At 39.1% G+C, this 26,994-nt stretch overlaps 1 protein-coding gene and 1 pseudogene across 3 annotated transcripts in view; one reads left to right on the forward strand and one right to left on the reverse strand.

Moving 5' to 3' along the window:
- Window positions 1-292: 292 nt before the first annotated feature.
- Window positions 293-26,994, reverse strand: part of ATP13A4 (ATPase 13A4) — a 109,041-nt gene continuing 82,339 nt past the window's right edge. The window contains exons 19-30 of one of the 3 annotated variants that reach the window (XM_055307850.1): window positions 26,682-26,845; window positions 25,779-25,901; window positions 24,499-24,578; window positions 22,971-23,013; window positions 22,464-22,573; window positions 20,291-20,387; window positions 18,502-18,574; window positions 12,680-12,851; window positions 11,502-11,695; window positions 10,317-10,405; window positions 6,967-7,047; window positions 293-1,768 (exon numbers count right to left, since the gene is read on the reverse strand). In XM_055307850.1, coding sequence (XP_055163825.1) covers window positions 1,556-1,768; window positions 6,967-7,047; window positions 10,317-10,405; window positions 11,502-11,695; window positions 12,680-12,851; window positions 18,502-18,574; window positions 20,291-20,387; window positions 22,464-22,573; window positions 22,971-23,013; window positions 24,499-24,578; window positions 25,779-25,901; window positions 26,682-26,845 — 1,439 coding nt within the window. In that variant the 3' untranslated portion in view covers window positions 293-1,555. Of the gene's footprint in view, window positions 1,769-6,966; window positions 7,048-10,316; window positions 10,406-11,501; window positions 11,696-12,679; window positions 12,852-18,501; window positions 18,575-20,290; window positions 20,388-22,463; window positions 22,574-22,970; window positions 23,014-24,498; window positions 24,579-25,778; window positions 25,902-26,681; window positions 26,846-26,994 lie in introns of those variants that run through there. The other 2 variants (XM_055307851.1, XM_055307852.1) reach the window with 2 other exon arrangements.
- On the forward strand, window positions 15,005-17,060 carry LOC129498771 (60S ribosomal protein L22-like; annotated as a pseudogene).

The raw sequence follows: 26,994 nt of genomic DNA on the forward strand, positions 1-26,994 counted from the left end.
GAGAAACATCATGTTCTCAGAATTATCTATAGCCACAGAGCCTCCAACCATGCTCAGGAATTCAGCCAGGGGAGGGAATACTTGTAGATGCTATTGATAAGTAACAAAGCTAGCCTGAGACCCACCCACTACCTAGAACATTCACTTAGGATTTGATTTTTCTGGTGAAAATTTTGCTTTTGCTTTAAAATATTATTTGTGTATTTTATCCTAGAATTCAGAGTTGTCTGCTGAGCTAACAGAAACCTGGGTGTTTTCTATGCCAAATTAATCTAATATAATAAAATTATAATAGTGATAAAATAAGGGCAATTTTTATTTTCTGAAAACTGAAGCCTCAGATTTAAGGAAGGTGTAAATTGTGTGGGGACTTAACATCAATGATAACATACAATGTTGTAGCACAAGACTATCTTTTCTCCAAAATAATAGGGCAGAGGAGTGGAAATACCTCGAGTTGGACAAGTGAGATGTGGAGTTCCTAAAACAGGAGAGGCTCACAGGAGCAAGAGATGCAGAGCTCAGAGAACAGTGTCAGTATTTCTGGAACACAAGTGAGATAAACTACATAATTTGTGGGGCTGAGTGCAAAATGAAAATGTGGGGACCTCTGTTCAAAAATTAAGAATTTCAAGATGGCAACAGCAAAGCATTAAAATGAGTGTGGGTCTCTTCTAAGCATGGCCCCCTAGGTGATGGCACAGGTCATATGCCCATGAAACCAGCTCTAAACTCAGACTGTACTGTTTAGCTCCTTTGCCAAGTCAGTGATGAATAAGATGTGAGTAGTGGAAGAGATGCATGCCTCTTTTGGGATGAGGCAGTGGAAAGCCCTTGTGTGATCTCCAGACTCTTCCTTCCCCATCACAGTAAACATGGAATCCTTGTTTTCAGTCGGTGGGACTGACAGATTGAAGCAGTCACCACTCGGAGGAGAGCTAGTCGATAGAATCACCTGGACCACAAAAGAAACTCTTGTGTGGTAAGCCACTGAGACAAGGGAGTGGTTTGTTATTGCAGCATCAGCTTTGCCCATCTTTACTAGTACATAGGGGAAAGCCAGAAGCAGAAGGAAATGTCTCAACCCTGAATGTACTATAAAGGAAAGGAAACCAAACAGTGAAGATTGGTGTGATGGTTCCCATGCATTTGTTTTTCCACCAATAAAATACAAATTCAAAAATGATCTTTCACTATGACTACACATAGTGCTATATTCTCACAATTCATTTAAAAAATATGTTATCTAAGAAGAAAGATTATATATTCTTCTTGTCCTTTAGCCTCTCAGGCACTTGGTCAATTGCCATCCTTGGCCCATTCTTATTTCACCAACACCATCAGTATTTTCAGAAGCCAAGAGGGAAGCACTCTTCTGGGACAGTGTTCTGCTCTGTAGAAGGTATTTTATCAAGTAGACTCTAATTTGCCACCACGATTGGATAGGGTTTTTGATTCCAAAAACTCCGTTGATTTTAGAAGAGTCTATTTGCTTGAAAATCACTGAAACTCATTCCTTATGTAATTGTTTGTCAACTTCGATATCACGCTGGCTTCAGAGTTGTTCCTCATTGCTCTCAAATACTGGATTGCTGTAAGACACTCCACTTTCACACCCTGGCGTGTCAGAGTAGGACATTTGGTTTAGCAGCGGCCAACTAGGGTCATTTGCCAAGGTCCTCTGCAATATCCGATACTGGCTTTTTGATTGATAACCGAAACACCTTTTGAATGACATCCACAGGGCTCGGTTTTCAATGATGGCCTCCTGCAAAACAAAAGAGTTACTCTTTACAACCAGAGGTCAAATATTTCCAGGTGATGGCCCTCTATAGACCCTAAGAAGGGACCACCACATTGGTTGCTAAGATCCAGGCTGACAAAACACTTGAGGCCTGAACAGACAATTTCAGTGTGGTTTCATGGGTTAGGTCTCAGCCTCTCAAACTTTTCCACTTAAGGAAATCTTCTGGGAGAAGAGAGAGGTACATAGTTTCAAGAATCTGGAAATAGCTTGAAGTAGTCTGCTCAAGGATGAAATTTCTTCTGACTCTCATATGTAAATTAAATTTAAAATCATTCAAATTCTGCAGTCCACTCCATACCACATCTGTATTTGATTTACTATAAATTCACTATAAAATATAAAATTTTATATTTAAAATTACCCCTAAATGGAATTACCCTATGGAAAGATGTGGCTTTGGTGTGCCCTAACATGTAAGTGCATAGTTGTGAACATAGGTCAGTAAAATTGGAATACGCACCACAGCCTTGGCTGGACAGATCTGGATTCAAGTTCCAGCTCTGACACTTAATATGGGCAAATTAATTACCTTCTCGAGCCTCAGTGAGTATAGAAAAAGGAATTCCTTCCTTTCATGTTTGTCATAAAGATTACATAACTATCCTCAAAATGCAGGGCATGGCATGGCATAGGTGCCTCTCTGTCCCCCCCTTCTGAACTATTTATTTAACAAGTGGCTAATGCACTATGTTGACTGCGGCCTCTGACCTTCACCTACAAATATTTCATTGCAATGCATTTTTTAAATTTTTTTAAATTTATTTATGATAGTCACACAGAGAGAGAGAGAGGCAGAGACACAGGCAGAGGGAGAAACAGGCTCCATGCACCAGGAGCCCGACGTGGGATTCGATCCCGGGTCTCCAGGATCGCGCCCTGGGCCAAAGGCAGGCGCCAAATCGTTGCGCCACCCAGGGATCCCCTGCAATGCATTTTTTAAGAATACAAAGGATTTGTCTCTTTGGAAACATTTTAGACTGACTTTTTATTTCATGAGTTATACTAAGCTTCAAATAGAGCCCAAGTTATAACTTACAACACAGAGTGCAGGAGAGGTTATTTTGTTAATTTTTCATTTGTATCATATGTAGCCATAAAAGCTAATCATTTAGAAGCTATCATGAGAGAAACAAAAAGAAAAATATGAGAAGCCTGCTATCCCACAAAATTAGAACTCATTTTGGTGTCTACCAGTGGTATCTTTGCTGAATGAAAGAGTCAATTCTATGGAATTCTATAAGGAACTTTGCCAGAGTAGTAATTTTCCTAAAATCCACCCATCTTTGACATTTGAGTCCCTTTGTCCATAGAAATAATGGGAGTAGCTAGTCTTAGTCTTTCTCTAAAAATGGATCATCTGCTACTAGGCTGCTAAAGACCCTCACAGTCATTTAAAGAGCATCTTGCAAACCTCAGGGCTCACCTAGTCAAACTTGTGATTCTACTTTCCCACACCAAGATTTTTTTGTCCTTCTTAATTAACAAGAGAACAGTAGTTCTCCTTAGAGCTAGAATAAGGCAGGATCATAGGTATCCTGTTAATGGTCTTTAACTTAGCAGGTTTGAAACAAAACAAATGAAACAAAGCAAAACACACACACAACACAACACACACACACACACACACCCTCACAGACAGACTTTAGTGCTGTATGCCATGCATTAAGTGTTTACAGAATTCTAGAATTACATAGAATTATGATGACCTGTGTCACTTTGCTGCTCTGGAAAGGGAAACCAAAGCACTGAGAAGTGATCTGTCCTGCCCCTCTATATTAAATGTAGAACTAGAAACAAAAGGAAACCCTTTAAGAATCACCATTTCTTAAAATAACAGAAAACAAAACTTCAGATTGGCTACTAAAGTAATTCATACATACATATACAAAATACACATAAGTAATAAAAAAGCGAGGAGAATTAAAGCTATCCATATTTACTCCTCTGCCTTTTATTTGGAGGCTACATCATGAGAAAGCAAAGTAAGGATAAGGTTCCATTCAAAGCTGTTTGCTGGGCTGCTCTAAGATTAGGGGTAGAGTCACACATCTTAGTGGACCAGGCAATATTCAGGATTGTACAAAAGGAGGCCAGCCATCCCTCATGCCTCTCCCCCAAAAGCTCTCTGGACCATTTCTGTCACAGGCCGGCCAGGTAACATGGAGTTAGCAAGTCCATCCCAAGAATCTCTAGCATCTGCTGTCACACATACCTACAGCTACCTGAGGACAATATCTTGTTGCATCCATGACAGTCTAGGGTCTTCACCTACTCTGCTAGGCTCACCGCGTAAGGCAAGAAATCTCAGTGTCCTTAATTCTCCATTGCTACTGCCTTCACCATAGACTGAAATGGCTTTGGTTTGTTCCTGTGTGCCTACTGACAGCAGAAGGGTAACTTCAAACAACTGGAGTCTGCCGTGAAAGAGCCAGTTGGGGATGGGAGCTGGGATCCCACAGTGTTATTTCTCGGTGTGAAAGTTCCTGGGAACCCACACTAAACATCCATACCTGTCTCCATTTCTCACTGGACAGAAGAAACAAAGGAGAAACTTAATTTTTCATGAGTATCAAATTACCCTCTCCATCTGCTGCAGGTGAGCAGTGTCACTTCTTAACATTTCATCACTGAACCAAACTTTACCCAGCTTCGATGAGAATAAAGCAGTTTAGATACTGAAGGTACTGAGATGAGTTCCTGCCAGCATAATTTATATCGATACACAAATAGCTGTGGTGTTTATCCTCTTGCTCACCATAAAGTGTGAGCAATCGACAAGATCATCAGAATCCACCTCACATTGTGCCCTAGCACATGACACATGGTCAACAACTGTTTGTGGGAAGAGTGAGTGAGCAGAAGAAAGCCTAAATGATTGATAGATTCAAAGAAAGAAATACTAAGTACCACAAGAGATAATATGATAATAATAGTTGATATTTATCAAACATTTACCATGTGCTTTTTCTGTGTTCAGGTTTCATGCTACAGTAACCCTATGAGGTAAGATACCCTTATTATCACTGTTTTTCAGATGAAGAAACAGAAGCACAGAGAAGTGGAATAGCTGGTGCTACCCAGAGTCAGGCAGCAAGAAAGGGTGGAGCCAGGATTTAAACCCAGGTTGACTACTTCTGGCTTATGCTCTAACTGCAAATATTGTAGCAGTTGAACGGCTTCCTTCCTGGCAGACTTTGTTGGTCAGTTACCCCATTGTGCCTTCCTCCCAACTTTTTCCTGTCCACCTAAAAGGAAATAACTCACAAATAATCTAAGCCAATCTGTCTACTTTTTTTGGCATAGATCCACTCTCCCAGAATCCTTTTGTACTCAGGACAACAATAAGATACAGTTCCAACCAATGAGGCTTAAGAGACTGGGTGACTATGGGGAATTACTTTGTTTCCTCATAAGAGATTCATATCTGAGGGAGAAAAGCTTGCTGGTGCCTCTCCTTTCATTTTTTTTTCTGCATTAAAATGGAGATGCTGCCCAGCTACATAGAAACTATCTGGACACCATAAGCAATACACACCAACATGAAAGGTCAATATCTAAAGATGGGGAGACAGAAAAGTGAAAGATGAGTCACAAGAACACCATTGAGTTACTAAACCAGCCCTGAAACCACTTACCTCCAATCTTCTTAAGTGAGTCGGTAAATATCTTTATTGTTTAAGCCACTGTTACTTGCCTAACCCATCTATGCTTTGGGAAAGATTCGTGAAGAGGATAGTACTACAGCCGTGCCATGGAGGATGAAATAGCATTTCAATAGGCAGACATGAAGGCAGATGTACTAGAGAGAGGAAATAATGTGATTGTGCCAGAGACAAGATACATACATAAAGTTACCCCTTAAAGGTCAAGATTCACCCTTCCGCAACTAGGTTATGAGGATACACATGTATCCTTTATTCACTTGGTGGCTTTGGAGACCATATGGGCTAGCGTGGTATTTCTCAGTGTGGTTCCTTGACCAGCAGTATCAGAATCACCTGACAACCTGTTAGAAACAAAAATGTGTGCCTATTCCAGGCCTACTGAATCAGAAGTGCTGGGGGAAGGGCTGGGCAACCTGTGTTTTAACAAGTCCTCCAGGTGACTCTGACACCCACTCAAGTTTGAGAGGCCCTGGTTTTGCATACAGAGAGAGGCTCCAGTACCTTAATTCTATGCCCTCATCTGCCACCAGCTCCTGTGCATTTTTTACTTTGCCCAGTATGGAAGGTTCTGCATGGAAATCAGGTTCCAGGTACTCTCTGCCCGCTGTGAATCGCTGGAACAAAGCTGAATTTGCAACCAGAAGTAGGGGTGGGGATGGATAGAATCCTGATGCTCACCTCCCCTTTGACACGGATGCCTTTTCTTGGGATGCCCCCTGTTCTCCAGTAGACTTTGAAGAATGGAGAGCTTGTCTAAGAGAACTGAAGGAGGAGAGACTGAACCATGTAGCCAAAGAAATAGGAAGCACAAACTCATTTTACTGAGGAAATGGAGCAAATGGGAGATGAAGAATAAAAGCCAGGAAAAGCTCACTATGAATCTTATTTCCCATCTGTAAAGTAAAAGTAATAGAAGTTGTTAAGTGCAAGAAGCCAGACACAAAAGGCCATATATTATGTGATTCCCTTTATGTGAAATGTCCAGAATAAGCAAACCCCTAGAGACAGAAAATAAATTAGGGGTTGCCAAAGGGTGAAGGAGGGGAAAGGGGAAATAAGGAGCGACTGCTAACAGGTACAGGGTCTCTTCTGAGGTGATGAGAATGTTCTAGAGTTAGTGGTGATGGTTGCACAACTCAGTAAATATACTAACAACCACTGAAGTGTACACTTCAAGAAGGAGAATTTTATAGTATGTGAATCATATTTAATTTCAGAAAAATTAATTGAATTGGTCTCTATTTGTGGATTTTAGAAATGAACAGGACCTTGGATATCATAATCCCATTCTCTCCAGGTCCACTCTATAGATGGGAAAACTAACACCTTGTCTGGAACTCACCAGGGGAAAGCACCATTGCTCATGTGGCCAAGGAAGGGAGCCCCTTACACTGCCCCTTAGTCTGATCAACTAAAGCTGTTCCTTTTTTCAGACTCCCAAAGAATGCCCTGTCCCTCCCTGCTCCAAATGATCGGCAGCCCCAGGGCACTTACCTCCACAACAAGGGACACAATGAAATTGGAGCTGAGCATAATGATGATGTAGAGCCTCCACACAACAGGAGTGCAGAGCAGCTGGTGAGAGATGGAGAATCACTGTTAGTTTGAAGACAAACACTAGAAAAATGTTCACATGTTCACGGTGTACATTTTCATAGGTTATAAATCATGTATGTGACGTATGTATAACACATATAATAAGGCGTATATTTTTTATGCATGTATCAAACAATACGGAAGGATTATAATACAAAATTCCAATGATTTGTAAACTAGGATTGTTACTGTATTTTATCTTTCTTTCTTCTTCTTATTTTTTGGTTCCCCATAATTTCTGAATTTCCTAAGATAAATGTGATAAATTTAATAAAAGTAGTTTTTGTTTGCTTACAGTAATTTGCTTTTATGAGGGAATACAGGAATGTCGTTCTATTTCTCAGAGGCTCTGAGGGTACACATGTCAAACCTCCACAAAGGGCACTGTTGTCCTCTTCTTTCTGGTTCCACATCACCCCTCAGCTGAGCCCTGCTTTTTGGGCCTTGAGTCAGGGCTCACCCTTAGGACTGTGTGTACAGCTGCATTGATGGTACCATGATGAGGATAGTCACCAATGGAGGAAGTGGGGCTGAAATCAAGCTGTCACTTCATGCCTTTTTCCCAGTTTCTCTGCATCTTTCCCAATTCCTCCCATGCACATTATATATATAATGGATGGATAAAATAAGGAATGAATGGATGGATGAATGAAATGAAACCAAACACATACTGCTATACTCAGCACCGCTTCATACACTGCTTTCTACATGGTGGGGAGGGGAGATTAAAATTGGTACAACTCCATGGAGGGCAGTGCTAGTAAAATTAAGAGTTCAAAACCATTTCTTGGAATTTATCCTAGAGATATATTTGTACATGCCTGCAATGATATATGTATACTGTTATTTCATTGCAGCTTTTTTTATAATAGCAAAACATTGGAAGCAACCTAAATGTCTATCAATAGGGAACTACATATAAATTATGGTATATATTAGCAAAAAAAAAAGGAATGAGGAAGCTTTATGAACTATTATGGGACAATTACCAAAATACACCGTCTCATGAAAGAACAAGGTGAGGAACCATGTATGTGGTTGTGGCTGCCATGAACACACTCCATGCAGGTTTCCTACTGGGGGAATAAGTGGCAGGTGCTCCAGTGCTACCCTCGAAATCCCCACCACGCTCACCTTAAGGCCACACTTCCCAGGGGTTACTCAAAGCTAATAACTGAGGATGGCACATCTTCTTATTGCACTCATTCTTGTGAGACACTAGACACCTGTGATGGGGAACTGTGGCTAGGCTTTCTTAGAGCTGCACTGCAGTCTGAATCCCTACTCATCTGGTCCTTCCTCCCTCCTTGCTTCCTTCATAGGGGTCAGACCCACATCATAGTCTGGCTTCCTAATGTTCTTTTCCTTACAGGCATTCCCTCCACAAGAACCTCTCTTCTTCTGGCTTCCTAATGTTCTTTTCCTTACAGGCATTCCCTCCACAACTTGTTTACACATCTCATCTCACCTTGCCATTTCCAGCTCAGAAGACCTGGACGAATGTAATAGTCTGCTACTATTTGTGTAAAAATGTGGGAGGATATACATGTCAGAAATATATATGTGTGTATGCCTTTGTATAAAATATGCCTGAAAGTACATAAAATAAAGTAGTGTCATCAGTTGCCTCCAGAGAGGAGACCTGATAGCTGGGGAAAAAAGATGGGAGGATATAGAGTTTCTTTTTTTTTTCTTTGATACAGAGTTTCTAACTTGAATTTTAAACTGTGTGAATGTGTTTTCTATTTTAAAAAATCATGCAATTTCTTAAAAAACGAGCAATGACTAGACAGCATGACTCCATTTAAAAAAAACTTCATAAATCAGTCAATGCACATTTATAATATATGGTTTCAAAGATAGAAGGATATAATGAATAATGGTCACAATTTTCTTTGCCTGCATATTCACTTTCTAAAATATACCCCCAATTTTGTGCAATAATAAGAAAAGATAATTATTTTTAAGGTGAACAATAATTCTCTGCAGACTCCTTTGCAGTCATGTTGGCAATGACCCCACACAGGTTCTCCCCAAGCTAAACAGACTCCCTATTTTCTTGTACTGGAAGAATCACACTCTCTATAAGAGTCTTAACTCATAAAGAATGTGACCAAACCCAATATGTCTTAAACCTAACTTCTACAGGATTTAGAAGTTTTAAGTTACTTAGAAGACTAGTGGGCAAAGACTACCTCCATGAATATTTACTCTAATTCATGGACATATTTAACAATAGTGGCAATTACAGGTTTAACACAGTGACACAATCATCAGAATGAAAACCAAATGTAGACATTAGTTTGTATGTCACATGTCAAGAAGAGTTTGTGAAGGTTTTACTGGTTTGCAATAACTAGACAGCATGTGAGCTCCCTGTGCTCATCTCCACATAGGAACCTAATCTACAACAATCAGTGAGTCATTTATTGCCATTATGTGCCATAGGCTATGTCAAGCTCTAGTAATATGAGATGAATAAGATAAATAGGATAGGATCTTGACCTTCATGAAACATGTCTTTGAGATGGAGAGGTGGGCAGGTAGGTTCACGTAGCACTAAGTAATAAAAGCTCATTTCCTTTCACCATCTCTTCTCTATTCTATTTATTGGTCTAAAGGATATTTGGTAATAATGAACTAATGAACTTCTAATTCAAAAGTATAGGTTAAAGGAATAGAAATATATATTTTTCCATGCTCGAACATGTAAAATTTGTCTCTTAAGGAATTTGAAATTTGTCTCAAAGTGACACAGTTTAAGAGAGTTCATGAGGTAAGGTATGGGTCTCTGCAAGCAAGTTTTGCAGACATTAAATATGAACATATAGACAAACATGTTTTTAAAGATATTTTTTAAAAAAGATATAAATACAGATTTGAGGATTAACGGAAAAAGTGTGATAGGCAAACTGTTTTCAACAACTTCACAACAGAAGCATTTAGAAAAAATTTCTCTCACACTTGAAAGAGAATATATATAAATAGATTTTTCCATTCTTACAGGGATCTTTTAAAAGAAAAATGTTCAATGTTTCTGGAATATTTGAAATCAAGACTAGACATAATCTGACTTCCTGACCCGTTTAAATAGAAAATATGAATAAATTCAGTATTGTTTTTAACTTCACTATTCCAAAAAAAAATCAGTGTCAAGAATCTATGTCAGTTGCAATCGTGACCTGCTTCTTGAAGTCAGGGTGTTATACAACTGTAAACCATCATTACATCCCAGAGATAAGACTTACATCCAAACGCCTATATAATTCTGGAATATCAGCAAATAGAATGAATAGACACACACTCAGCTGTATGACCAGCACAAGGACAAATATATCTGAGGAAATAAGAACACAAGCTATCATTTAGAGAAATCAGAGTATAGAGTGTCACATCTATTGATAGACATATTTTATATTAGCACTGATTAAATTTACTTGATTTCTACATCCAAACACAGCATAATAAATGGAAAGTACTCATTTCAATGCAATGGGTCTCACCTCCACAATGTCTATGCATGTCCTTGAGGCAAGTGGAAATTTTCACATACATGTTGTAAGTTTCAATTAGTAAAAGTGGGAAATATAGAGAGAGCAACACTGATATAATACATTTTCAGAAAATGCCTTGAAGACATTTAAGTATCTGAGTCTCTTTAATGCAAAACACCTGCCTCAAATCTTTTTCTGGAAAAAAAGAGGGCTGTAAATAATCAAAAAGTTTAAATTGCAATCATGTACAGGTCAGCATTTGACTGCTTTTTCATCCCAAGAAGGAGAATGGCAACATAGTTTTCTCTGAACAAATTTTTATGAGGATATTGGTTCTTCAATTTGTGCTTCTAAATTTTTCCAATTAGAGAGATGGGGGTAACATACAAATAAATGTCCCAAGTGCTAACCAGGTCACCCTCTTCTCCTAACATACTCCCCATGCCTACCCAGAATGTAAGAAGAGACAGGTACTTTGGCTCAACGCTTTCACAATCACTGTGGCCAGATTCCTACAGACTGGACCCACTCCCACCCTGCCAATGACACAATGCCATCTTAACCATTGTCTTCATGACAGGACTTGTGTTCTAACTGAGTGCTGTAGCATTTCCTCTCCACCTCCTCTCAGATGAATTCTGACAAGTACTGACAGGTAAGGAAATAAATGAGCCATCCCAGTTTGGAGTGGTGCCATGAAAAGACACCTAGAGACAAACTTCTGGTGAAGGAAAGAGGTAGAGAAGGGAACCCTAGAACTTAATGCACCTCTGAGGGAAGGAGCAAAGGATGAGGCTGCACAGTGTGTTTTACAAAGCCCTAGAGTAGAAGGCAGGAGACACAAGATAAGCACCAACTCTGCAGCTGCTCCCTGAGTGACCCTGGAATGTCTGTTCCCTCTGGTGATCTCTCACCTTGATTTAATACAGTGCTACTCACAGTTTGTATAGATGGGCTGCCTAAATGGTTTTCCTTTAGAGAAAATAAGAGCCACAATGATACAGTTGATTGTTCCCAAGAACCATATGGTAGTGTTCTCATAGCTTGTGAAGGCACCGTTATTTCCAATGTTTCCTGGAGCAGTTGGAGAAATAGTTAACTTTGAGATACTTTCGTTTTGCAGTATGCAGGCACTAAAAAAAAAAAAAGAAGTAATGAAGTAAGATGGTAGGTCTTTATGGAACATTTATATCTACAGGACTCCATGTCCTTAGTATAATTACTTATACTTTGGGAAAGAATATACTGGAAAGTAAAAAGAAGGAAACCAGCACAGGTAGATCTATATTTTGGATAGATAAATAAATAAAAAATAGATAGATGATAGATAGATAAGCAAGTTATTTATTCAATAAATTGGATACCCATCATGTGTATTTTGGCTGTGTGGGAAAGATGTGCGTAAGCCATGATTCTTCCCTCTCATGGCTTAAGATCTCTAAACGTTTATAAATAGGGTGACCATATAATTTGTCATCCAACAAGAACAGATTTGAGTGTTAAAGGAAAAGACAAATATCATCAGAAGAACTGGTAGGTGCCAGAGGAGACATGGGTAGGGGAATTGGGAAAATAGATAAAGAGGATTAAGATATACAAACTTCCAGTTACAAAATGAATAAGTCATGAGGATGCAAAGTACAGCATAGGGAATATAATCAATAATATCATAATAATGCATGGTGACAGATTGTCACCACTTACCGTGGTAAGCACTGAATTATGTATAGAATTGTCAAATCGATAGCTTGTACACCTGAAACTAACATAACACTGTATGCCAATTATACTTCAGTAATTAATTAATTAAATACAAATAATTTCATTGTGACATCAGGCTTAAAGTGAGGCTGCCCAGGCAAAGTATAAGCATGGTCACCCTAGATATAAAAGATGGTCATAGATCATTATGACACAAGACAGGCAGAGGTAAGTGCCAATGAATAATATCCTCAAACTGTGTTATGGAGAAGAGATCACCAAAAATTTTCCCAAGGGACTTCAAGAAGTCAATGCTCCTAGAAGAATGAAGAATGATTTGCCTCCTGTCATAGGGGCCAGATGACATTTGATAGAAATTAGAATGTGAGATGCTGGAATTGAGGCTGTGATAGTACCTGTGCATCTCCATGGAATACCAAGGCTGCCTCTGAACCAGAATGAAGCCCACAATGTGCATAGCCAGGCTGAGAAGAATGTTGAAAATCACAGAAAGCAGCAGAGGTGGAGAGATCAGCCGTCCTGCAGGCCTGAAAGGCACCAGCTTGGGGTAGGCACCATTCAAATTCACTACAAAATAAATTCAAGTTTCATATTTGTGAGAGCAGGAAAATGTTGTATTCTTCATCAGAAGAACAGTATAACTTCTTGGGCCCATACATCCAAGCAAATTGACAAACTGAAGTACATCATTGTTTTGAGGGAACAAAACAATGAATGGATTCCAACTCAAATCATATGAGGAATCCCTAAGAGAGTAGATAGGACAATCATAAGGCATTTTTATTTTTGTCTATTGAATGAGCAAAGGCTATCAAATTATAGGTGAGGCATGATGAAATGCATACTCTCATAGACTGCTTGGGGGAATGTGCATTGACACAAACCTTCTGCAGGGCAATTTTACAATAAATATGAAAAGACTGAAAGCTATTCATAGCACTTGACACAGTCATTCCTGGAAATTTATCCTAAGCCAAAAAAAAAATCAGAGATGTAGAAAGATGTTCATTACTGCATCATTAACAGTGAACTATGGTACATCTACATAATGAAAAACATGCGGTCACCAAGAAGTAATGCTTTAAAATAGTCAATGACAAAATGAGGAATGACGCTAAAAAAGTGGCAGAGCAAGCAACTCTAAGTTCCCATCCTTCCACAGAAACATTGAAAAACAAGCAGAAACTGTCAAAACTACCTTTGTCAGAATGCTGAAAAACAAAGGTTTACAGCAATCAAACAAACGTTGAATCAAGAAAAAGGCAACTTAAAAATGGTAGGAAGGCTTTGTGTCACTTTTAATTGCCCTTGCCCTACCCCCTTCTCAGCTCAGTGACAATCTCAAAGTTGATCATTCACACTCCTAATGTGGGAAGGACTCTGGTGTCTGGTCACAGAAGGGGAAGAGCAGACTTCATCACAAATTATTGTATAGATCTATTTTAACCTGTCTGGGGGTTACCTGAAGCACTGGTGCAAGGCACTCATCTCTATCTCACCTAATCCAAAACTTAACTCAGGGCAGCAGCGTATACTGCTTAAAAAATATTATAAGGCTAACCAACTACCTATAATCACCCAGGGCAAAAGAGTTGAGACATAAAATAACAGCTATTATAAATAAAGGCTAAAGAAAGTTTCTTTGGGAAATTATGGCATTCAAAAGCACCTGTGTTTATTGGGGATTATAGAAAGCCATGCACACACCTAAGGCAAGATAGATACATGCTCAGAAAAGACCAGAATAGCCCCCCAATTTCCAGCTCTGGATGATCTCTGCACTCAGCGTAAGCCTGCTAGGTGTTGAAGTGTCTCAGTGAAGAACAAATCTGCAAAGACTGGGAGAGCTTTTCTTTGCTCATAATTTTAAATTCGTAGAGGTCGAGAAAATCTTTGTCAAAACACTAGCTGAACAAAAACTAAAGCAACAGAGATTTCATTGACCATACATGACAACTGATAAAGTCTTTGCATAAATAGTTCAGGGAAGTCACTAAACAAATGGACTATGACAGCATTCAAGAAATAGCAAAACAAAAACCACAAGCCCTAGGGAAGGGGGTCAATCTGATTTCCAGAGTTATGACATGATAATATTTAATGGAACAAAATAAACTGACAGAAATCATCTCTGAGGAAGCATGGGCATTGGACATATTGGACAAAGACTTTAAAACAACTGTTTCAAATCAGAAAGCAATGTATGAACTAAATGAAAATATCAATAAAGAGAAAATATGAAAAGGTGCCTAAGAACCACAAAATCTTATTAGAAAGCATAGGGTAAATCTATAACACCTTAGATTTGACACTGAATTCTTAGATGTGATTCCAAAAGCATGAACTATAAAAAGAACAAATAGATACACTGGACTTAATTTCAATCAGAAACTTTTGTACATCAAAGGACATTATCATGAAAGGGAAAAAAACAACCTACAATGGGAGAAAATGTCTGCAATAATGTCTGAGAAGGTTTTGACATCCACAACATTTGAAGAACTCTAGAGCTCAACAACAAAAGACAAAAATCCAGTTAAGAAATGAGCAAAAGACTTGAACAAACATTTCTCCAAAAAAAACATGCAAGTGACCAATAAGTATGTGGAAATATGCTCAACACGATTAATTATTAAGGAAATAAATTCAAAGCCATAATAAGATACCATTCTGTACTGACTAGGATGTGAAAACAAATTCTTTTAAGTAAAATAACAAGCATGGATGAGACTGTGGAGAAATTGAGATCCTCATACATTGCTGGTGAGAGTGGAAAATGATATATACTCACTCTGGAAAATAGTTTGGACATTTCTCAAAGAGCCAAGTATATGATGACCATAGGACCCAGAATTTAATTCCTATGCCCAAAATAATTAACAATAGGGACTCAAACAAATACTTTATGCAAATAGTCATTGTAGCACTTTATAAGAGCCAAAAGGTGAAAGCAGCTCAACTCCATCAACAGATAAATGGATAAACAAAATGTGGTATATACATAGAATGGAATATTACTCAGCCATAAAAAACAAATGAAGTTCTGAGACATGCCACAACAAAGGTAAACCTTGAAAACACTATGCTAATTGAAATAAGCCATACAAAAGAACAAATATTGCATGGTTTGATTATATGAAATATCTGAATAAGCAACTTTATAGAAACCAAAAGTAGATTACAGATTACCTAACAGAGGCTGGGAAGAACAATGGGGAGCTGTTATTTAATGGGTACAGAGTTTCTGTTTGGGGTGATTAAAAAGTTTTGGAAGTAGACAGTGGTAATGGTTGCACAACACTGTGAATGTCATGCATGCTCCTGAACTAGACAGTTAAAAATGTCTAAAATGGCAAATTTTATGTTATATACATCTTACCACAATAAAAAATAATTAAAATATTTAATGACATTAAAAGATTTTAGGGGAAGGGAAGGAAAAATAAGATAAAAACAGAGAGGGAAGCAACCATAAGAAACTCTTCTTAACTATAGGAAACAAGCTGAGGGTTGCGACACGGGAGGTGGTGGGGAGATGGGGTTACTGGGTGATGGGCATTGAGGAGAGCACATGATGGAATGAACACTGGGTGTTATATGCAACTGGTGAATCACTAAATTTGACCCCTGAAACTAATAATATACTATCTGTTAACTTTAATTTAAATAAAACCTAAAAAAAAGTACTTATAAAGTTAAATGAAAAAAATGTATGCACAACTATCTAGAGAACATAATTCAGATTTCTTCATTTATACGTATACATTAAAATGTGTTAATTGGTTAGCTCTGAATGGTAGAACAAAGGTGGGTTTTTTTCCTTTGTCATACCTTGTGATGTTTTCTATCTTCATTTTACAATGAATATGTATTAGTAATCATAAGAACAAAAATAATCAAGTTATTTATTAAAAAATAAAGAAAAACCTGGAGATGCCTGTTACTGAACAGGGAACAATCATGAAAGAAAAGAGGGCTGTTTTCAAAAATCTGGAAGAAAGACTGTCTCGGGGAGAAAACTCAGATTACCCTATGCCACTGCAATGGCAGAACAAAGGTGAATGGAAGCTACACAGAGATAGGTTTGACTTGAAATGAAGAACTCTCTTAACAGTATGGACTGTCCAAAGGTGTTCTTTCCAGAGATTTGGCAAGTATTTAATGAGCCCCTTGGATATGTTAGGCACTGTCAATAGTATCAATAGCATTGGGAACATAGCAGTAGTCAAGACAGACAGGGTGCTGTTCTCATCATTCACGCACACTGGAAGAGGGAAGGCAGGAAAATGCAAGTAAAATATTGATAAATATAATTTCAGATTGTGAAAAGATCCGTACAAGAAAAAGAGAGCACAGTTGTGCTTTCTGCCTCTGCTACCACCATTCGCCTTTGAAAAAGCTTGTGGCAAAGGGGAGCAGAAAAAAAAGAAGCAAGTTCTGAACTTTGCCCTTGACTGCACCCACCCTGTAGAAGAGGGACTCATGGGCACTGCCAGTTTTGAGCAGTTTCTTCCAGAGAGAATCAAAATGAACAGAAAAGCTAGGCATCTCAGTGGAGGGGTTTTAACTACTGAAAGGAGCAAGAGAAAAATTACAGCAATGAAGTATCTCATCAAAAAATAATTGAAAAAAAAAGAAAAAGAAAAAGAAAAAGAATATTTGAAGAAGAATAATCCATGTGATTCGTTGAGCGTAGTTGCTAACAGCAAAGAGAATCACGGATTGCATTACTTCCAGGTTAACCAGGACAAGGAAGAGGAGGAAGATGAAGATTAAAATTCATTTATCTGGAATATTTGTATGCGTTCTTGAATAAAACTTGGGAACAAATAAAATAAAAATAGAGCACAATTATGTGATAGAGAATAATTGGCTTGGTGACTACTTAAAGTGACCTTCCTGAGGTGGTGACATTTGAGCTGTGGTCTGAATAATAAGAAAAAGTCAAAGCCATATAAGGATTGAAGGGAAGAGTGTTTTAGGCAAAGAAAATAACAAAAACAAAGGTACTGTGGTCACCATGAGCTTGGCAGTGCTCAAGAGAGTGAAAGACCAGGGTGCTGGGAACAAGGGAGTAGCAATGTGGTTGGAAGTAAAGGCAGAGAAGCAGGCAGGGGCCAAACAAAGCATTTTAAGCATGTGGATGACAATAAAATTTACTTTTTAAAAAGAACACTCTTGCTACCCTTGGAAAGGTGTATAGGGGTAAGGGGAAGCCAGATCAGTTGTGAGGTTGTTGCAGGAATCCACAAGGGAGGTGACATTGCTCTATGACAATGACTACAGAGCTGCGTATTGAGAGGAGGGATGCAGGATGGCTTCTGCAGGTACAGCCAAGGCTGTGAAGAGTAATGAAAAGAGAAACTAAGGATGACTCCAGGTCTTAGTGGTGCTATTTTACTAGGATGTAAGGAAAGGAATTTTTATTTGCTTCTTTCTTTCACTGATGTATTCCAAGTGCCTATTCCAGTAAGTAACACAAACTAGGCACTCAGTCAATAGTCAATGACTTTGCTGAATATCAGATCTGGTACAGGATAAGAAAATATATTTATATGCAGATGGGAATGATCCAGCAGACCAGAGAAAAGCTGATGATGGTGGAGAAAGACATGATTACAGAAACAAAATCCTTGGAAGGTAGGAGGAGGTAGTATTAAAAGTACAAGTGGAATTGCTGGCATTTATTGTAACAGGAAAGCAGAGAATATGGTAGAGATGATGGGGAGTGGGTAAGTGGGGGAATCCTACGGCAGGGAAATTGGGGGCACAATTCATGTCAATTAAGAGGTGGGAGTGAGAGTGGCCTAACGGCAAGATAACCTTTAATCTCCATTCAAAACCCCAAAAGGCTAGGATTTAAAGATGGAAAACATAAACGCCATTCAGCTTCTATAAACGGGGTGCATACTGAAGTCAGCATTCTTGATGTTCAAGGTGCACTTTTCCTTTTAAATGTTTAGTGACCATTATGGAAGCCCCATATTTTGTGCAAAACAGCAAGATGACTAACCAGATTTTCCTTTGTTAACACTTTTCTTTTAACCTAACACTCAAAAGGAGGGATCCTATTTCCTCTTTCCCTCTCTGTATGTATCCTCTCTGTATGTATGAGTCCCATAATCCTGAGGCTATAGCTAATATCCCTCCTGGTGGGCCTTCTGGGGCAGAGGGAAATATACTGAGGGGAGCAAAGAAAGTTTTAAAAAGGTCTTACTTGTTATGCCAATAAGAGTTGTGATGGCCAGATCCTGGAACAGAAACTGGTAATTTGAAAGGCTGTTTGTCTCCTAAAAATAAAAAGGAAAGTGACTCAAAAAAAGTTGTGACCCTCTGGATGAAGTCTGATGTTAACTGCATTCATTTTGTCACTGCAACATAGGATTTTACAAGGAGATGGTGTGGCCAGGGTCCTGTCCATGTAGGTGAGAGTATCAAAGACAAAGCTGCAAAACCCTCTCTAGCCAGGAGGCTACCTCTGTGTGCTTTCTGGGCTGAGTCCTTGGTGCATCGGTATCCCCTTGTTGAGGGGGACATCTTACTCTAGTAGATTCATCTCTGATCTCTTTTCTTCCTGCTAGCAGAGAAGTCAGGGTTTGGTCTGCCACAATAGGACAGTGGGTTCCCAGGAGTAGCAAGTGATAAATACGTGCTGATCTTACCAAAATTTTACTGATGGAAAAAGAGAATAACTGAACTCACTATTTGCATTCTTGGGCATTATTAGAAAGTCCTGATAAGGGGATCCCTGGGTGGCGCAGCGGTTTGGCACCTGCCTTTGGCCCAGGGCGCGATCCTGGAGACCCGGGATCGAATCCCACGTCAGGCTCCCGGTGCATGGAGCCTGCTTCTCCCTCTGCCTGTGTCTCTACCTCTCTTTCTCTCTCTCTGTGTGACTATCATAAATAAATAAAAATTAAAAAAAGTCCTGATAAAGCACCTTGATATCCTTGAGAAAAATTAAAGTCTTACTGATTTCAAGAAACTTGCTTCCTTGCCCCCCTCTCCTTTAAGTGGAAAGGAATAATGATGACCCATGTTTAATTCTATAGCATGCATTATTGGGATTCCAAAATAGTGCCAAATTTATTTACATACATAACTTCTCCTTCTCCAACCCATTCATTAGTGAGTGGGAAAAGTCATAGATAATCTGAAAATAACAACCAAAACCGTCAATCCAGAAGCAAGAGGGCAGTACATAGAGATGAATCTAAGGAATCAGCAATATACTGCTTGTACGAGCTCATGAGAGTCAACTGCCAAGTTTTCAGGGATCTTTTTGAGCTGTTTGTTAAACACAGCCACTTAAGTCATACAAATCTACCACTAAATACATTATGCTAAAAACAAAGCTAATAAATGACCAAAAGCCAATGCTTCCTAATCATTATCCTACATTATACTGTTATCTACGCTCTTTAAGATAGTTACAACTCTTGTGTCTCTGAAGTGCAAGTACTACGTAATGGCACGCTATTGCATATCTCTTCCCAACTCGATGCTCAGTGACAGGCGTTAAGACAGCTCGAAACTAGCCATGGTGGAAGTATTTACACCATGAAAGTTGGCAAACATTAATAACCAGGGCTTGTTTTTCCAGGGAGAGCTGGCTATGAAACATTTACCAGCACCCCAATCAGAGAATCGTTTCTTTAATGAACGGTACACTGGAGTAGAGTCACACTGGACTTGGGAAGATAGAGACCTGGTCCAAGCAGGCAGAAGCAAGAGTGAAAAAGAGGGAGTGTCTGCTCTGTTCTGATCCTCAGCTACCACTACTACATAAAAAATGTCTGTCAGAGAGTCAGAGAATTAATACCATCAACTTTTCCTGCGTATATTCATCTATTTCTGATTTACTTTCAAAATAAAGGTAACTTTAGAAGGGCTGTTGGCGCTCGCATCTCCCCACATGCACTCTTCCTTAGAGGCACTGCAGACTGGGAGGGCACCACCACTCGTTTCAGTTCTCACTAACCAAGAGCTCAGGTCCCAAGTCATACCCAGTAGAGCAGCAGAACACCAACATACTGAATCATGCTGTACAGAGCCATGTACTTAAACATGCAGAAGGAGGTGACGAGAGCTGCGCGTCCTTCCCTGTGTGAGAAAAGAAATGAAAAATAAGGAAATGAAAGGAATAGAAGGAAATGAGGTCAGTTACTCTGTGCTGTTCAGCTAAGTGCAGGAAAAAAACCTCAAAAGCCTGATTATTTGACTGTTTGTCTGACAGACTGGGAGCTGGCTTGAGCCAGTGGGAGCTGGCTGTCAGGATGCTAAAATGACTAAATTTTCAGGAAACACCGATTCCAGGCCAAAATCCACAGGCTTGGTTCAGCTATAGAGCCCAGGTTGAGTGTTAGTCTCTTCCTTTGTGTGGGGCCTTATGTGAACCCAGAGTAAGAGGGATTGGGAACTGGTCCCAGATCTCATACCTACGCACTGATGTCATTTGGAAGGTCAGTTTCCTTCTAACACAGTTTCTTCATCTGTGTGAATTAAGGGATTTAAATAAGATTGCTGACTTGGGGGCTATTTTCATGCAGGTGTTTCATTTCATTCAAATCTCATTTGGTAGGACGCCTGGGTGGCTCAGTGCTTGAGCATCTGCCTTTGGCTCAGGGCCTGATCCCGGATTCCCAGGATCGAGTCCTGCATTGGGCTCCTTGCATGGAGCCTTCTTCTCCTCCCTCTGACTGTGTCTCTGCCTCTCTTTCTGTGTCTCTCATGAATAAATAAATAAAATCTTTAAAAAAAAATCTCATTTGGTAGTGCCAACTTTTTCTGAAACTGGACTAGAACAATACCTACAGTCAAATTAGTCACATATGGAATTTAAATAGACTGGAAACAATAAGCATCCTTGTTTCTGTTACTGTTGATTGACTTTGAGTAAATAGTATATATTGAAAGCAGAAAGTAGATTACTTATGAACTGTCACTTTTATGTCTTTCCTTGGAAAGAAAATAGAGTTTAAATTTCCTTCTGGTCATAATGTTTTCCTGAGATTCCAAAACCTGATTTCAAGATAGGCTTTTTCCTGTTTGGGTGCTCTGCTGCCATCAGTTGCTCTACCAGAATGTAGTTCCTCTTCATCTCTCACCTACTCAGAAATGCTTTCACATACCCCTCACCTATAGCAGCCAATTCCACCTCCCCAGCCCCCTTCCTACTTTTCTCATTACCCTGATTTATCCATGCATGTGTTTATTGCCTGACTTCTTCACCAGAAGAAAGCTTTATGAGATCAAGGGATGTGTGATTTACTTTCTTCTGGGTCTCCAGTGTCTCTACTAGTCCCTGGCACTAAGTGCTTACTCTATAAATATTTGTCAAATACATGCATAATTTTTTTAAAGATTGGGAGGAGCTAGCCAAATCATTATTTTAATGTGGTGGGAATAGTGTGATATCTGTAGATAAAAGACATTTAAGTAAAATTTAATGTTTTAATAATTTCTAATCCTATATGGATGTTTGAGCTTGGGCACATCAATGGAACCTCAATTTTGTTATTTGCAAAAGAAAATAGTGACCATTATTACATCTCCAGGCTATTTTGAAGCATAAGATAGTAAGTATTAAAGCACTTCACAAACTGTAGATACATGCTAGTTATAATAGCCCAAAGCGGCCACAATGCTAACCATCTCTATCATTCAAATAAAATATAGCAGAAGTACATATTCTGGGAGGCAGAGATAAAGCACCAGGGGAAATTTTAGTAGAAGCAGCAAAAATGAATAAATATTTTGAAAATATTTGGGGATGGGAAGGATATTCCAAAGAAGCATAAAGAGTCAAGAGGAAAAGAGAGAAAGTGGGCAAGAGAAAGCTTCTGTACATCCCCCATTATAAAGCATCTAATCAGTGTAAAAATAACAATAATAAGAGTAGGAACTACATTTTCAAAGCGAGTAACAAGTTCCAGATTCCAATTTTCTAAAAATAACCTGTTGAATGATTTTCATTAGAAATGTCACTATTCTCCCATAGTTATTTTTAACTCCTGGTAAATCCACTTGGGAGTAGATTGGTGGATTGCATTGTCCTGCAAGGCACCTTCCCCACCCAGGAACAGAAAGTTTTCCTGCTCTTTTCCTGGCAGCACAATGGAATCTGCACCTGAAAGTCAAGAAAGATTAAAACAGTGCTGGTGCAAAGTGTCTACTTACTTGATAAGGTGAGGTACACACTCAATGTTTGGAGTTTTTGAAGTGAACGGTGAGGCCACAGATGCCTCCTGCTCTGATAACGAGATGCCCACGTGAGCCATTTTCAAAGCCTGAAAGCAAAGGGGTCAGCTTACTCTCCAAACACAGTCTCATACATCTCTCCTGAAGCCACATGAGAGAAGTCCATCGAACTAGCCACAGAGTGGCTTGTGGACCCAAGAACTAGCCAGGAGCTGACCAGCTTTTGGTCTGCCTACTGTGTAAGAAAGAGATGGCACTGGGACACTTAGCCATTTGGTCTATACTGACCATTGAGCCATTCTATGGCTTTGGTCCAAACCCTCCCAAACTCTCCACATCAATTTCTCCACCAAAACCAATGGAGGTAGTATACATCCCCAGGATATTGTCTCTAAAGGACGTCCGGCAAGCACAGTCAGGTGTAAGTCCTGGTATGTCTTAGTGTGACTTAGTGTCTTAGTGTGCCACTCACTGGCAGCTACTTACCCCACAGTCATTGGCCCCGTCACCGCACATACCTACGAAGTAACTAAAAGGGAACCATGTCAATTGTAAAGGGTATCAAAGCTATTTGACCTACTAATTACTCTAATTAAAAAGATAAGGTGAACTTCATTACTGAAGGTTCAAAGTGATTATTTATTTTAAGGGAGTTTTCCTAAGAGTCTAGTTTGACACAAGTAAAGTGTGACTCAGCAGTTTCCACAATAGAATGAGAAGTCCAGTGCACCATTCCTGACTCCAAGCATTTCAGGGAGACCCTGCACGTCACTGTTTAGGAAGCTGCTTTGTTGGCTGTAAAGGGGAGGCTCGCAGTTATATGATGTGACACCATGGCACAGTGGTACGGTGGAGAGGGCATCAGATTTGAATCTAGATTGAGACCTTTGACCTGATCATATTGCCATTTTTGGCCATCATTTTTTCTTCTACAAAGGGTTATGAGTATTCAGTGAGGCGCTGTATGGAAAAGCATCTTATAATCTCTAAAACGAGAAGCAAAAATTACTTGTTGGTGCTCTTAATAGGAAAGAAAATCCTCAACAGGAGAGAATATCTGCCATCTCAGCAGTCACTCAACTAAAAAAGGCAGCACCAGGCTCAGACTTTGAAGAAAGAAAACACAACCCTACTTCAGGATCGCTCTTCAGGGCTGAGTGCAGACTGCTGGCTTTATTTGTTGACAAAGATTATGGATAGTCTGCTTCTAAGGTAGGAGTGCTCTGACCGCATTTACAGAATTGGCTTCCACACTGTCATACGAAGGCGACTCATTTACTGTCTGGGTTTGCAACCATGTGGAGAAGACAGGGCTTTGTGAATCGAGAAGTTTGCCAAGTGACTACAGGAAGTAGGAGTGGGCAGGAGTAGGAGTCATGTCTATGTGGTCCAGCACCAGAAGTAAAGAAAGCTGCCAGGACTCACTGGGTTCTATTAACAAGAAATAAAGGGTTCGAAATGATGCTTACATTACTTGAATGTCTACTCTGTCATGAAGACCCATGCATTAGAACTATTTTTTCTGATTTAGGACAGAGAGAATGCTCTGTCATATAAATGTTTTAATATTTTTAAGGTTATATGAATCTTTTGTCATATGAATCTCCTTATGTCATAACTGTGATGATAACTTGTAAAAATAAAGTTTAAATCTCATTGAACCTTTAGGCGCTGAACTCAGACTACCCTTTCAGGTTCCTTTCTCGCCGTACACTTTCATGCCCCATATATTCTGATCCAGTAGTTCTCAACTCCAGATGCAACACTGACTTAATTTGAGGAGCTTCGAAAAAACACTGATGTCTAAGCCTTACATGAGCAACTGAATCAAAATCTCTGGACAGTGGGGTCCCTGTATTGCTACTTTTTCAAAGCTCCTGAGGTAACTGTCGTATGTAGTTAGGTTAAGAACCACTGCCTTAGCCAAACTAGGTGACTTCTGTACCTCACACAACTCTCCCTGTCTCTCACGCCTCTAGGCACTTCATACCACCTGAGATGGCAAAAAACCTACTCCAGTTTCTGAAATTCTTCCACCAGACTGGATTTCTGCCCAGGAGACATTCTTGCAAAGATGGTCCCATTGATCAGTATCTGTAAGGAAACCAAGAGAAACTTTTTATCATGTCAGTTGGGCATACATGAGATAATTGATAATACTCAGAACACTGGGTAATAAAATCCATGAATGACAAAAATAGTCTGTTTACAAGAAGTCCATTTTTGGATTTTAAGACATTGAGACCTGGTCACTAAATAAATGACCAAGGAGACAAAAAATCAGTAAAGACTTAATAAAAATATTTGATTAAAATGATGATCTTCAAGAATCTAGTGGAACTGCCATAGAGAATGTGGTCAAAAAATCCTGAGCTTCATGGAATCTTGAACCAGTAGAGTATGAGAAATTGCAAGATACTCAGAGGTTAGTGACCCAAGAAAAGGAAAGGATGGAACTGCTTCTCAGAAAATTGTTCAGAACAAGTAGAAAAACAGCCTAATGATGAAATAGTGACAATTTGTAGTCTTTAATTTAACCATACCAACTAGACTTGACCAATTGTGAAGCTCAGCTGATATCCCAAGCCTAATTTGGGTTATGGAACATCAATGGTTTGGAGATAATAAACCCATACTAGTTCCATCCATTTGAGCTTTATTCTACAGGGTCTAAATGCTTCTGTCTTACATCTCCATGTACCCTGCTCTTCTGGGTACTAACTCAGCTTAATGTCCCATCAGCCTCAAAGCCTTTATTCTTTTTTTTTTCCTTCTTAAATAGTTCCTAAGAGGATAATAAATTGAATACAAGCAATTTATTTTTGGATTACAATGGACACAATCTTTTTCTAGTTTATCTACGTGTTATACATAAAACTTACCTGCCCCCTTATGGGTTCATTCTGCATCAGAAAAGTGTTAAGTTTGACCCTCTTTTGTATAGAGTTTCTCTATCGAAAAACCTAATGGAATTCCTCTATTTTTGGCCTTCCTTCCTATATAAATACTGGATTTCCAATATGCTAGGAGACCCCTCACCATAACAATATAAAGACAGCCATACAAAAGCAATCCTTATGACTTGAGAGTCCCTAATACTTTATTCCTATAGATGATGAGAAACTGGCTAATCAAATTTACTAATTTTAAATCTAGTAGGAAATGAGACAACAAGAATATTTGCCTCTTTTATGATACATTCAATAGATATATCTTGAAATTACTTAAGAACATGCTCTGTAAGTGACATCATCAGCATCTTTACTGGGGGATTGATATCCTCTTAGAACTTACCTTTGGCAGTAGGCTGCTGAAATGTTGACTTATAACCTGAAAGGATTTTCCACTTAAGGCAAAATGGTAACTTCCTTCTTTGCCATTATCAGAGACTTCTTCCCTGATATTAATGTAATTATCCTGCAAAGCAAGACCCAGTTACTTTAGACAGTTGATATAGTGGTAAAGGAGCACAAATATATCAGAGAGAAGGCATGATGAGAGTCTGGGGTCTCTCTTTAAGAGTCACATTCCACCCCTGATTCCTCAAAGAAACACTTTCTCTTTGCTCGATCAATCTTTGCACATCACAGCCTCTAGTGAATAGGAGAATAACACTTACTCATGTCCTGTTCTCATCCTGATTTGATCTTGGTGAATCCCAGAGAAGAGCACATTTCACACATTTCAAGTGTAAAATACAAAGCAGTGCAGCTTAACAAATCTCTTCCTAAAGTGAGAACCTACAGTTTTTTTTTCTTTTAGAATTAATATTGTTCCACAAGGACACAATAGAGATAAGATACTGACAAGATTAAATGAATAAAACTTTTTTCCCACCCTGAAAACATAATCTAATTTTCCAATGCACAGAGCAGTTTCTCTCCCAGGGACTAAATCTCCTTTGGATCCAATGGAATGGCTAGCAAGCAAGAGGAAGATGAGAAATTAGATTCACAGTCCTCATATAGAGCCAACAACTTTATTACACTTAAAAGAATGAATTCTTCTTGGCACCCAGGAAAGCACTATACATTAAAGCTTGATAGGAACAGTATGAGAAACTTATAGTTCTTCAAACTGCATATGTGTGAGAAATATGTTGCACATCTCAGCCAGTCAAAGCTGCTCAGTAGCCAACACTGAGTAGCCAACACTGCGAGTAAGATACTGCGGCAGAACATCTATTGTTAGGTATACCTGGTTGCTGTATGAAATGTGTTTCTTATTTTCTACTAATTTCCAAGATATAGATGCTGATGAGGATCCAGTGGTTTCATTCGCTTCAATGAGAATGACTTTTTGGCTTTCAGAAACCATTCCAGACTTTCTGGCCACTGTTATTGCAGTTTGAAGATTGTCACCTATAAGAAAGGAGGAAGATAGTAAGATGAGGTTGAAGAAATAGAACCAATTCATGTAGGGCCTAGAGCACTAGGTTAAGGAGTTCAGAAGTAATTTTAGGTGTGAAATGAAATAATTTCTAAGTCTTTCTCACTCTGATTCTCCATGG

The sequence above is a fragment of the Nyctereutes procyonoides genome, unplaced genomic scaffold (assembly GCF_905146905.1).
Source record: "Nyctereutes procyonoides isolate TBG_1078 unplaced genomic scaffold, NYPRO_anot_genome, whole genome shotgun sequence".
Classification (NCBI taxonomy): Eukaryota; Metazoa; Chordata; class Mammalia; order Carnivora; family Canidae; genus Nyctereutes; species Nyctereutes procyonoides.